Raw genomic sequence first — 11,930 nt, forward strand, 5'->3', positions numbered from 1 at the left:
CTTGAAATTTCCAACTTTTTCCAGAATAGATCAGAAGCATTCCACAAGCTTCCTTACATACTTTGTACGAAACTGAATATGGTAAATCTTAGTTACCATATTTGAGAAAAAGTCAACAGGTTTAATTTGAATTGTAAACTACTCTGAAAGGACACCTGTGAATGGCATAGGAATTAAAAAATGTTAGTGCCATGCCTGGTTTGTTAGTAACACTGTTAACCCAAATCTCTCCATCAATTCATATAATTGGTTTGATTAAACAAGTGCTACACTTCATTGTCTGGTCTGAGATTTTACAATACATGTCACTAAAGCTCTTTTGTGATCAGTTTAAATGTTATAACATGCGAAACTTGTTCAGTCTGCAGTTTACTTCCTTAGAAAAACATTACAAATATGTATAAAGCAGGTGTGTGCTTTATTAGAGTATGACACAAAGTTCAAAAATCACACTTCTGCTATTCCTCTACTAGGTTACTGTTTTGATCTCATGCTTCTGATTTAATTAATAAAGTAACAGGATCAGTTTCAGCAGTATTTCCCACAATTTCCCTACACTCATTTACATGGCATCACTATCGTACTACTTCTTCAAAATTCTGAGCTGTGAGTCATTTAGGGAAAAAAACAATTTATTGTAAAGTGATTTTCAAAACAAGGCAATGTTAGGACAATTGTATTTTACATTTCATTATTCAACCATGTAAACTGCATTATCTCAAATGCAGTGATCATTTTGTTTTCTCCTTACCTTGTTCCTAAATGAGTGATATTTTCCCGGTTTCAACAAGACTGGCCACAGGCCGATACCTCATTATGTGTTGTGCACTTTTTTCTAAATTAATTACTTCATTTCTGTGAAGGAATAAAATGAGATAAAAACAGCTTCTAAAAAAGTTTCATCATTAACACTGTGTTGTAGATTGACCATACACAAATGAGACCGAAGAAAAATTTTCTTAAAAACAACTAAAACTGCCAAATGTCCCATTGAGGGCGCTTGCCAGAACAAGATACACTTACTCATGTTCATCTGTTTCTTCTTCCACAAGGACACCCTCTTGATCTTCATTCACTTTAAAAAATATATAGCTATCCAAGTTTGGTCTTGGTGCTGTAAAAGCCAACGGGGGAAATTAAATTTCAACTTTATAAATTTGTGAAATGACATTAACAGTACTTCTCCATAATTAAAGGACAATGTCAACATCATTGAGCTAACTTCAATGCCACATACAATACTGTATGTACCATACTTGTTGCCTTGCTTAACTGATCAAAAATTACCATTATGAACCAAAATTTCTCCCTCTTTCATTGACCGAAATTATTCAGACAAAAACATATGTGGCAGCTGTTATAATTATTAACAATTCCTTTTGTTGATACAGGGAAAATGACCAATTTCTTGACTAGAAGAGTTCTGAAAAAAAATTAACAACAGAAATGTTCAGTTCCTGAAAATTCTTTTCATGTAACTGAGAAAAATTGTAAGAACTTGCTGTAATATTAAGTATGCTACATGTTTGACATAAACATTTCAAGAGCAGAAAAGAGATTTTTTTTTCTCTTAATTTTTTAATTGCAAATAAACAAGACAAGAAAAACATACAAAACAGAGAAATTACAAAAACAGAAGACAAAAGGAAAGAAAAACAAAAAACAACAACAAAGAGGCACTGTCTTTACAAAAAAGTACCAAGGAATTTAAAGAGTCACTTCAAAAAAGGGAAAAAGGATTTCCATTTCAATCTAAAGCTTTCCATCTTCCCAGTCTTTTTAACAATACTTCTTTCTGAGAAAAAGACATTTCTTACTTTTTCTAGGAAGATGGGAAAGGGAAAAACGGTTGGAATACAGTTAATATTTTGCTATTAGCAACAAGTGGTTTAAAAGTTTGTTCCCCTTTTGTGGTAGTACTCCAAAAACAACATCTTTACATGTCGAATCTAAAGCATGATTTGTCTTTTTGTGAAAGAATGACTGGAAAGCGGCCCAAAAGTTGCTAGCTTCTTGACAATTCCAAAACAAGTGTTCTATATGTTCTTCTGAATTAAAGTATGAACAAAGTGGGGAATCCTTAATCTTATGTTTATGTAGAAACGAGTTTGTAGCTAAAATGCGGTGCATAACTTTATATTGGAAAATTCTCAGTTTGGTCTCTTTAGTTGTTGAATAAATTAGTAACCATGATTTTTTCCATTCTGTATTGATTGCATAATTTTTTTTAGTATATGCAATCTCTGATGATGCAGGCTGGCACGTACGGTTTTTGAATAGTTCATAAAATTCCTTTCATGGAAGCTTTATTAACCCTTAAAGTGCCATAGACTTTCTATGCAATGCAACTGCCAGGCCAAGGACTTTTTGAACCCAACTTCTCAACATGTTATGCTTTTTTCAGACCGGTGCAGTTCATTTTCTGTGACGAGAAACCCTAACAACCCATTATTATTTCCAAAGCTCAGGATATGAAGAAGCTCTCTATGACAATGAAAAGTTTCAATTTACACATTGAAGGTGTAAAATTGGGCTAAAATGCTCGTTTTTTGTTCAAAATTCACTGAAAATGATAAAAAGTTTCTAAAAATGTAAAAAATTCATCATCGGCCTTCAAACTTGAATAAAATTTTCATGTTATGGAAAGACACGAATTCAGAGACACGATTTCAGCATCATGTAACATCATACGTAAATAATAAACAAAAACAAACAAACAATTAGTGTCTTTCAAAATAATACAAATGCTTCCTGTGCAAATGCATCTCTACAAAAATACAAATAATATTTTACATGCAGTACACTAGATGTAGACTGACAACTACTTTGTATGAAGCATCGGCATGATTGCATTGCCCAAGCATTGTCGTTTACTTGTCTATTGTATTTGTTTGTTTGTTTGTATTTGTTTGCTTGTTTATATATTTTTATTTCTTCTAGTGGAAATGATTTCCCAGAGAAAAATTCAGTGTACATATCCACTTTGTCATCAGTTAACTATCTATCATACGATTTCTTGTTGTTGTTATTTAAAATCTGTCTTCAAAGTTAGAAGAAATCAATTATAGTCTTGTTTGCCTGTAAACACAAACAATTAATTTGCATACACAGAGACAACAAGGTTCCATATTGTAAATGGAGGGGTAACTATTGTGCAACACATGCACACAACTATAGGGCATATTCAACTGACTCTGTATAGTTTGAACCGCCAGTATAATTATAATGAAGAGTCGAAGACAAAAACACATTTCACTAACCATTTTATCGATTAATTTTGGTGTTTGACCCAACTTACATTAGTTGATTTCACATATCTGTGGCTTATCGAGTCACGGACTCGTACTACCATACATACTAGTCAATCCGTTCGCCAAGTTTGATCACGTTTTTTGACAAGCACGCCACAAAATCCGCCACGAAATGGAAAGAAACCACTAAGTATTGAGGAAAAATTTTCATATCCGGTTTATTTCAGTTAAAAACATGCGTAACACGTAGGAAATGTCTCGCAACGTCAGCAGTTCGGAACAACTACATTTCATTTACAAACCGGGTCGACTGTCATGGCCGTCTCGCTTCAGGACGGCCGGAGGTCAAATATCAACAGTTTAAAGGGGCCTTTTGGCAGTCAAACGCTTGAAAATTCACAAAATACACTTCAATTTATCAAAATTCTTACAAATTTCTCAATCTTGCATGTTTTGGACTTCGAAAACCTTAACCTCGGGTTCAATGTAGAGAGTTAGGCATCACACAGTGCCGCCATCTTGGCCGCCGATACCGTTCAAAACTTCACTATCGCGATCGATTTGGTCACCAAATCGCGTCATTTTTCCGTAAAATATTCTCAAAAAAACTGTAAAATCTATCATTTCTATCACCCAGAGGGCAGTAGCTTGGCATAATATAGTTGTCTTCCGTGTCTACGGCATGGTAAAGCTTTCAAAACGTACGTACGTGTTTCGTTCAATGCACTGTGGCTGTATCCGCGTACGCTGCAGACCTGATTAAATATTCATGTAAACCGCTGACCTCTTTTGAAGAAAGTTCGCATAAATTACTGGAATTTTCGATCGTTAGGCTGCATGATGTCATTATTTTATTCCTTATGTGGTACTAAAGTGGGTTCAAAGGGTCAGGAATACCCTCCTTCTGGCGGAGTTCGGCAATGCATAGCTAAGTTAGGCATAAGCATAGAACGTAACCACTGTCGGTTTATATACCGACGTGGCGCTGAGAGCGAGAATGCCATGTCGGTTTATAAACCGACGCGGCACTTTAAGGGTTAATATTAATTTGTCTGAGACAGTCCCCATCATCTCTTTCAGTTACGTGTATAAACGTCTCATTTTTCGATAAATTTTTCCACATATTTGGTATAGCCTTTAATAAACCAATGTAAATTACGTAATTTACTTTAAGATTGTATTTTTCCTGAATTATGTTCAAGTGGAGCGAGGTACGATGAGCAGAAAAGAGATTAATCCTTTCGCACTTTTGAAACACTTGGCAAAATGTTTTTCCAGACTTTGGATACTATATATCAATTTAAATAAATGACTTACCTGTTTTTTCTTTGTCTAAATTTTGTAGATTAGGTGGCATATGTTTCATTGCAACTGTTTTCAAATGAGATTCTAAATTTTCTGCATATCTGCAAAACAATAAATGGATTTATCAACAGAAGGCACATTCAAACTGTTATTTGAAACATTAGAATTTGCTACATCAGAATCTGGAAAACTGTTAAACTTTGCTATAATTCATAATCCTACAATCCAAGCCACAAGTTGAGAAATATCAAAGAATCTGATTCATAGTCAGATTTAGCTGGTTGTAGCAGAGTCCGAGTTTTAATCCAATGCTGATGAATCCAATTTTGATGATGGCTATTTTAATCTGCTGTCTTTTTTAAGTTCCAGATTTCATCTTGAAGCACTTACTCTTTTGCAAATACAAATTCTTCATTGGAAAGTTTAGACACTGTATCATCTCCTCTGTTGAACTCTTCATCTAAAATACGATGAACATATTTCTCTATCTGTGAAGACCATCAACAAATCAAAATTTACAGGGACACACAAAAATATATTACGTTGTAGTATGTTCCATGAGAATATATACATGAGTGACTTAAATTACTATATGTATACAAAACATAGTTGCCTAAACTTTCAATTGGCTATCATATGACTACTTTTGAAGAGAAAATACCCTAGACACTGTTGCAGCACGAATAGCAACAGTGAGACACATTCAATGACTTGAAATTTTGTTCTTAATATTACTCATGTGTATATCAAATATAACACAGTCCTAGAATTATCAGTATTATATTGTTAAGGATGAAGTGAAGACAATTTTCAAAAAGTGAAGCAAAATTTTACCAACATTAACAAAAATATATGGTGATTTACCATTCATATCTAGAGTAAAGGGACCAGAAAAAATTGGACCAGAAAAAATTTTCTCAAAAAACCAAACAAAATATATACAGTGATAACTTGAATATTGGAGATCACACGTAAAATAAACTACCAACCTTTTCAAGTCGTATCCTTAGGTAACTACTGATTATATACTTGATGCGATCAATCTGAAACAAAATAAAAAATATAGTTATCAAAACAAGCTAAAATCAAGCTAAAAGATTTTTTTATCACAAATAGAAACAATTCCCCCAATAAAATAAAATTATACAAATTTCACCAGAATTTGATCAAATCTTACTGACGTCACCCGTAAAAACCTCTACACTAAGTTTCAACTCAATCGGACGTGTGGTTTCAGAGTTAAAAAAAAATTTTTGATCAAAAATGAAAAAAATAGCCAAAAAATGCAAATATGCAAATTCACCACGATTTGCCCAGATTTGAGAAAGGTCACTCCTATGCACTTCCATACCAAGTTTCAAATCAATCAGACTTGTGGTTTCAGAGAAGAAGATTTTTTGACCAAAAATGGGAGAAAATTACAAAAAAATTCATGAAAAATAGCAAGTCCAAGATACTGACCCAAGATGTGCACAATCATTTCAGGTTGGCCCAAAGTACTTACATGCTAATTTTTCATCTAATCTGCTCAGTGGCTATTGAGATTTTCAATAAAATGTAAACTTGTAAACATATAGACATATGGCTATGGGAGCTAACAAACGACCCAATGGTCGACAGAGCTCTGCTGTGTTATGAAGAGAGCAACGTTTTGTGACATATGTATTGATGAAGAAGGTTGAGATCTTTGATAGCTCATTTCAGGATGGCCTGACCTAAAATGGCAAAATTAGCTGCAAAAATACAAAATTGATGATTTCATCATAATTATGTATAAAAATGTATACCAAATATCAAAGCTATCACATGAGTAACTTTTGAGAAACAAATATTTTGACCAAAAACGGCAGTGTTCTCCCCAGGATCAAGCAAAAGCGTAGCGGCTAATTTGCATAATCATTTGCATATCATTAATTTATATTTGCATATGGATATAAGCTTGCGCATGCACCCATGCATTCATGTACACTCACAACAAAATGCAATGGTAACACACAAGTATGCAATTTGAACATCATGGAAACTCTTTATTACACTTAAATAAATCATCACAGTATAGTACAATTTCAATTAAAATAGAAGATTCACACAGTAACAGCAAGTTCAAATTGAAAGCAAGAAATGGTTCGTCTGATTGGAGTTTCATTTAATACATATATTGCTAATAAAATTGTCAAAAATTGCCGACAAAGAGGAAAATTCGTAAGTTTAAGCTTTACACAATTCAAATGTAATTGAGTTTTATATCATTTTTGAACGACAAACACCGCGAATAATGTTTCATCACGGGGATCAATTTCAACCAGCCGCCCCCCCCCCCGCGTAACTACCACTGCCGCTGAACATCGTCGTTCAATTCTTGATTTTAAAAATACCACCAAGATGATCACAAGACATGAACTAAGTACGACTAGAATCACTCAAAAATCAGGTGTAAAATCTTTCAGAGAACGTGTCAGAGTGGAACCACACGCGACGCCAGGATCAATGTCAACACGTCGGCCAACATGGCCGCCGCCATATTGGAATTTATGCAATGTGAACTCGATCGCGATCGTGATCGTACTCGGACAAAAAAAAAGATTATCGTTGTAAAATCATAATCAACCTCAATAGTCAACTGCTTCTTTTGTTTCTTTTGAGGTCCATTTCGTTGATCAAAGCATGGGAATGTGATCAAAGGCCCCGCTAGTGCTACACCGCCTAACTCTGTGAATACTTATCCTCGATGTATACCGACTAAAGGTCTTTGTTGGTCGTATTAGTCGTTGTAGAATGAAAACTTGTGAACAACCCAGCCGATTCTTCTATTGTTTTAACGTTCCTCTCAACACTTACGGACAAGTTATCGGACGCATACCATACTTCACACCTTCCACTCTTTCACAAGGTTGAAAGTTGCAGTGAGCGCTAATGTGTAGACAATGCATGCAACAGCTGGTAGCTACGCAGAGCGCTAGCGTGTGAACTAAAGGATGGCGGGAATATTTTAAAGCGTAGCGGGGAGAATCAAAGCGTAGCGGGGAGAGGCGAAAGCGTAGCGGGACCGCTACGCTAAAATGGCCTGGGGAGAACACTGAACGGCAAAAACTGACCCAAAAATACAAAAATTGATGATTTCATCAAATTTCACTATATCACACTAAGAGAACCCCCAGGAACCTGTATACCAAATATCAAAGGCATCAGACAAGTAGTTTTTGAGAAACACATTTTTTGACCAAAAATGGCAAAAATTGCACCAAAAATACAAAATTGCAGATTTCATCATATATTCTGTATATCATATTTAGTTTATCTGTAGGAACCTGTATACCAAATATCAAAGCTGTCAGACGAGCGGTTGATGAAATAAATTTTTGACCAAAAATGACAAAAAAAATTCCTTAAAATACAGATTTGCTTATTTCATCACAATTTGAACAAATCCAAGTTGGGCTATCCCTAGGGACCTGTATACCAAATATCAAAGCTGTCAGACGAGCGGTTTTGATGAAATAAATTTTTGACCAAAAATGACAAAAAAATTCCTTAAAAATACAGATTGGCTTATTTCATTACAATTTGAACAAATCCAAGTTGGGCTATGCCTAGGGACCTGTATACCAAATATCAAAGCTGTCAGACGAGCGGTTTTGATGAAATAAATTTTTGACCAAAATGACAAAAAAATTCCTTAAAAATACAGATTGCTTATTTCATCACAATTTGAACAAATCCAAGTTGGGCTATCCCTAGGGACCTGTATACCAAATATCAAAGCTGTCAGACAAGCGATTTTGATGAAATAAATTTTTGACCAAAAATGACAAAAAAATTCCTTAAAATACAGATTTGCATATTTCATCACAATTTGAAGAAATCCAAGTTGGGTTATCCCTAGGGACCTGTACACCAAATATCAAAGCTGTCTGACCAGCGGTTATGAAGAAGGAGATTTTTTACCAAAAACGCCTTTTTTGGCACTAATTTGCATATTTTTGGCAATGACAACTTCATTTGAACAAAATCTCATCTACAGCCCATCATCCATGTACACACCAAATATCAAGATGAAATGTGCAGCGGTTTTGGAGTTTTTGATGTTGACGGACAGACATACAGACATACAACATACAGACATACAGACATACATACATACAGACATTTTCCTAGCCTATAAGAATAGCTTCCATTGCCATATATACATATGGCTATGGGAGCTAAAAACATTTACAGCATACTTTAATCAGTGTTCAGATGATTGGGTTGTTGCAAACCTTGCTTTCATCCTGTTACATATTCATCATACAAACTGACAAAGGGTGGGAGGAACATAAGTTGTTTTACTTTGGATAGGAAACATTCATGTATTTACACAGTTTGCAACTCTTGTAGCATTTCTTCTCCTGCTTAAAATGATTGTTTTGATCTACACAGGGAACCTTAATAACTGTTACTGGCTTAAAGATTTCCTGAGATTTGTGCAAAACATGAAATTTATTCAAGGAGAAGTGATTTTGATATATTTTTCCAGTTCTACCATGTGATAGATTACAGAGATTATGTTATGTTAGTTGAATACCACAACCCTAAAACCATCTTAGAGAAAGAGAGTTCATGAAAATTTCTGGCAATTTCACATGTTTCTATCACGTTCATCTTTTTCAAAACAGAAATGTATACATGTATACCCTGTGTTATTAGGACAATAAAATGATCTTCAGTAGGAATTATAACTAACACTAAAGTATGAATGAACACTGTGATAGCATGATGTATACTGTAAGCAAGGAAAATGTGGATTTTGAATTTTGATTTTGATTTTTCAGTACCTCCTTATCGTTCCAAACTGACCAGATATCATATTATCATCTTCATTTTCCAGAAATATACTCACCTCCATTCGATGGATAATAATCCTAAAATCTCCCTTTTTACATCTTTGAAGATTTTCTTCCATTTGTTGAATCTGTTCCAGCATACACTCCACCAATTCAGATTTGGATTCAAGCAGATCTGGAGCAAACTTCTCATTCAGCCATGCCTGAAAGTATTACATTTCAAAAAATGTGGAATAATTGTTGGATAAGAAAATCTGTTCACTTCATTGGACCATTGTGTTGCGCACTGAAAATTATTATCTATGTTGGAAGAACTAGGGCCAACAAATGAGACAAACACTGCTGTATGTGTATGTCATACAGACTGAGTATATTTGTACAGGAGTCAGGTCCGTATGAATGCACATACCAGTTTAAAAGTATCAATTAAAGTTCATGAGGAAGCAATTACAGATCTATGACAGTATTGAAGTGTTTCTGTACTTTCTGACATTTATTCTTAATTTCAACATATTAAAGCGGCCAAGCTATGGTATAAACAAGTTCTAGTTCTAATGTTTTCATACAAAACAATAATCATATGGCATAATCTCAGTATACTTGACATGAGGTCAGTGATCCCTGTGGCTTTGGGGAGGGACCCTTCATCTTTAGACTACAGGGATTGGTCACATTGAGGATATGCCTTTTTTACACTTTCCAAGATATTGTCCTATCTACTGCTCTTGTTTTCAGGCAAAGACTGTGTGGTTAAAATCAGATGGCAAACGTTTTCACTGTTGCTTATCCTGAGCTTTTAATATAGAAAGAAAGGCAACCAGCATGTTGCCATTATTGAATAGAGGCATTTCCATCTAGCATATCCATCGAGCATATCGAGGCAGGAGAACTTTTACCCTCCTTACGTCGGGCAAATGGTCACATGCTCTCAGGAACATAGTTCCATGTTTGGGCTATAATGTTTTTATTACATGCCTCATATTATGCTAGGAGGTAATGCCTCTATTCAATAATGGCAACTTGCTGAATGCCTCTATCTCTGTCTGCTGTTAGTGATGTAAGCATACCTGATGAATGCTAATGATTGGTCCACCTCTAATAGATGTCCTGCATGTGTGAGACGCTAGTTTGAATATAGTAGTATTTACCCAAATGCAAATCAGACATATTGCTGTTAAAATGTGAATGCGCTAAAAAATTGCATGAACTCTCAAAGACGCATTATTTCTCGATGGCCCAGGTTTACACATCACATAGCTGAGGGTATAACAAGGTTGGTTCGATGCTTGACCTATCAAGCTGCCCTGAGTGGTAAAACTTTTAAATCAAGAGCCAGTGGTGAAGAAAATGTGGGTTATTTGAAGGCCTGTGCACTGCTGTTATGCTCAGAATCAACCCCCTTCCTATTATTCACTATTCAAAGAGAGCGCCAAGTCAGTAATGTGGCCATGCATCAAGTTACTATGCAATGCTACAGCTGTAACTATATTGTTTGATTTCGACTACATTTCTGAGGGTCTGAACTAAAACTGCATGAATATGGCATAAATACCCATCATCATTCAGAATTCCAGTGCAGTTGGGTACTTTTGCAAGTTTACAATAACGACAGAAATATTAAATTTTTATCAACAATATTCATAATCATAAATTTATAAATAACAGGATCTGTGCTACAACTGTGTGAATTTGGGATAAATACTGGTAATCATTCAGTAGGGTACTTTTGTAAGTAAACAATATTGATAAAAATGTCAAATTTTACAACAGTATTAATAATCCTAAATTTATTATTTCTTTTACACTCTTGCCATGACTTATAATGCCTTATCCCCCTGACTGTGCCTGTTCTAGCTGCAGTACAGTAGCTCGAGGTTTTGCCTGGGTATTTGTGCCTCCCGACACAATTACCCAGGCAAAACCTCGAGCTATTGTACTGCAGCTATGCCTGTGCTTGCTGCAGTTCCATAGCCTACAACTTTACCAGGCAACTGTTGAAGTTGTGGGCTACGAAAATGCAGCAAATCCGGACCCCAGTGCTGGATTATACGATTAGTTTGGGGTTAGCATTGATCAAAATCATACAAATCCGCCTTGTCTTGCTAGTCCACAACTTTCCCAGGCGATTATAGAATGGTGGGAAAAAACACCCGGCACCCCAAATAGCCGGAGAAGTTGTGGGCGACGGAACTACGGAGTTTGATTTGTTCTCGCATTGTATTAGATGTGGTCGTGTATTTTTTTTACCTCTTCAAGCTTCTCCAAAACGTCTGCTGCCGTCATTTCAACTTCCTCTTCGCTGTCATAATCGTCATTATTGTCTTGATCAGCCATTTTCCCGATGAAGCGGTTGGCGACAATTTAAGAGTAGCGTACGTTGTTATTAAACAGAGTCAGACAGTCTGAGTGATGATGATATGCATATTTCCCGCGAGTAATTCGTTCTCGAGAAATTTCGCATGCATGAATATAGTCACGTGACTATAGATGCCAGCGTACCTGTTCATGCAGTTATCCTTATCCCCAATTGTGAATATTTTTAGGTGAAATT

At 35.4% G+C, this 11,930-nt stretch overlaps 1 protein-coding gene across 5 annotated transcripts in view; it reads right to left on the bottom strand.

The window, feature by feature from the left end:
* The window catches only part of LOC139120579 (DNA replication complex GINS protein SLD5-like), a 65,348-nt gene extending 53,509 nt beyond the window's left edge, over positions 1–11,839 (bottom strand). For 3 of the 5 annotated variants that reach the window (XM_070685086.1, XM_070685087.1, XM_070685088.1), the window contains exons 1-7: positions 11,627–11,836; positions 9,436–9,582; positions 5,546–5,599; positions 4,947–5,044; positions 4,569–4,657; positions 1,024–1,114; positions 752–855 (exon numbers count right to left, since the gene is read on the bottom strand). In XM_070685086.1, the coding sequence (XP_070541187.1) occupies positions 759–855; positions 1,024–1,114; positions 4,569–4,657; positions 4,947–5,044; positions 5,546–5,599; positions 9,436–9,582; positions 11,627–11,713 (663 nt within the window). In that variant the 5' untranslated portion in view covers positions 11,714–11,836 and the 3' untranslated portion in view covers positions 752–758. Of the gene's footprint in view, positions 1–751; positions 856–1,023; positions 1,115–4,568; positions 4,658–4,946; positions 5,045–5,545; positions 5,600–9,435; positions 9,583–11,626 lie in introns of all 5 variants that reach the window. The other 2 variants (XM_070685084.1, XM_070685089.1) reach the window with 2 other exon arrangements.
* Between the last annotated feature and the right edge of the window lie 91 nt (positions 11,840–11,930).

Source organism: Ptychodera flava, chromosome 20 (assembly GCF_041260155.1).
Source record: "Ptychodera flava strain L36383 chromosome 20, AS_Pfla_20210202, whole genome shotgun sequence".
NCBI lineage: Eukaryota > Metazoa > Hemichordata > Enteropneusta > Ptychoderidae > Ptychodera > Ptychodera flava.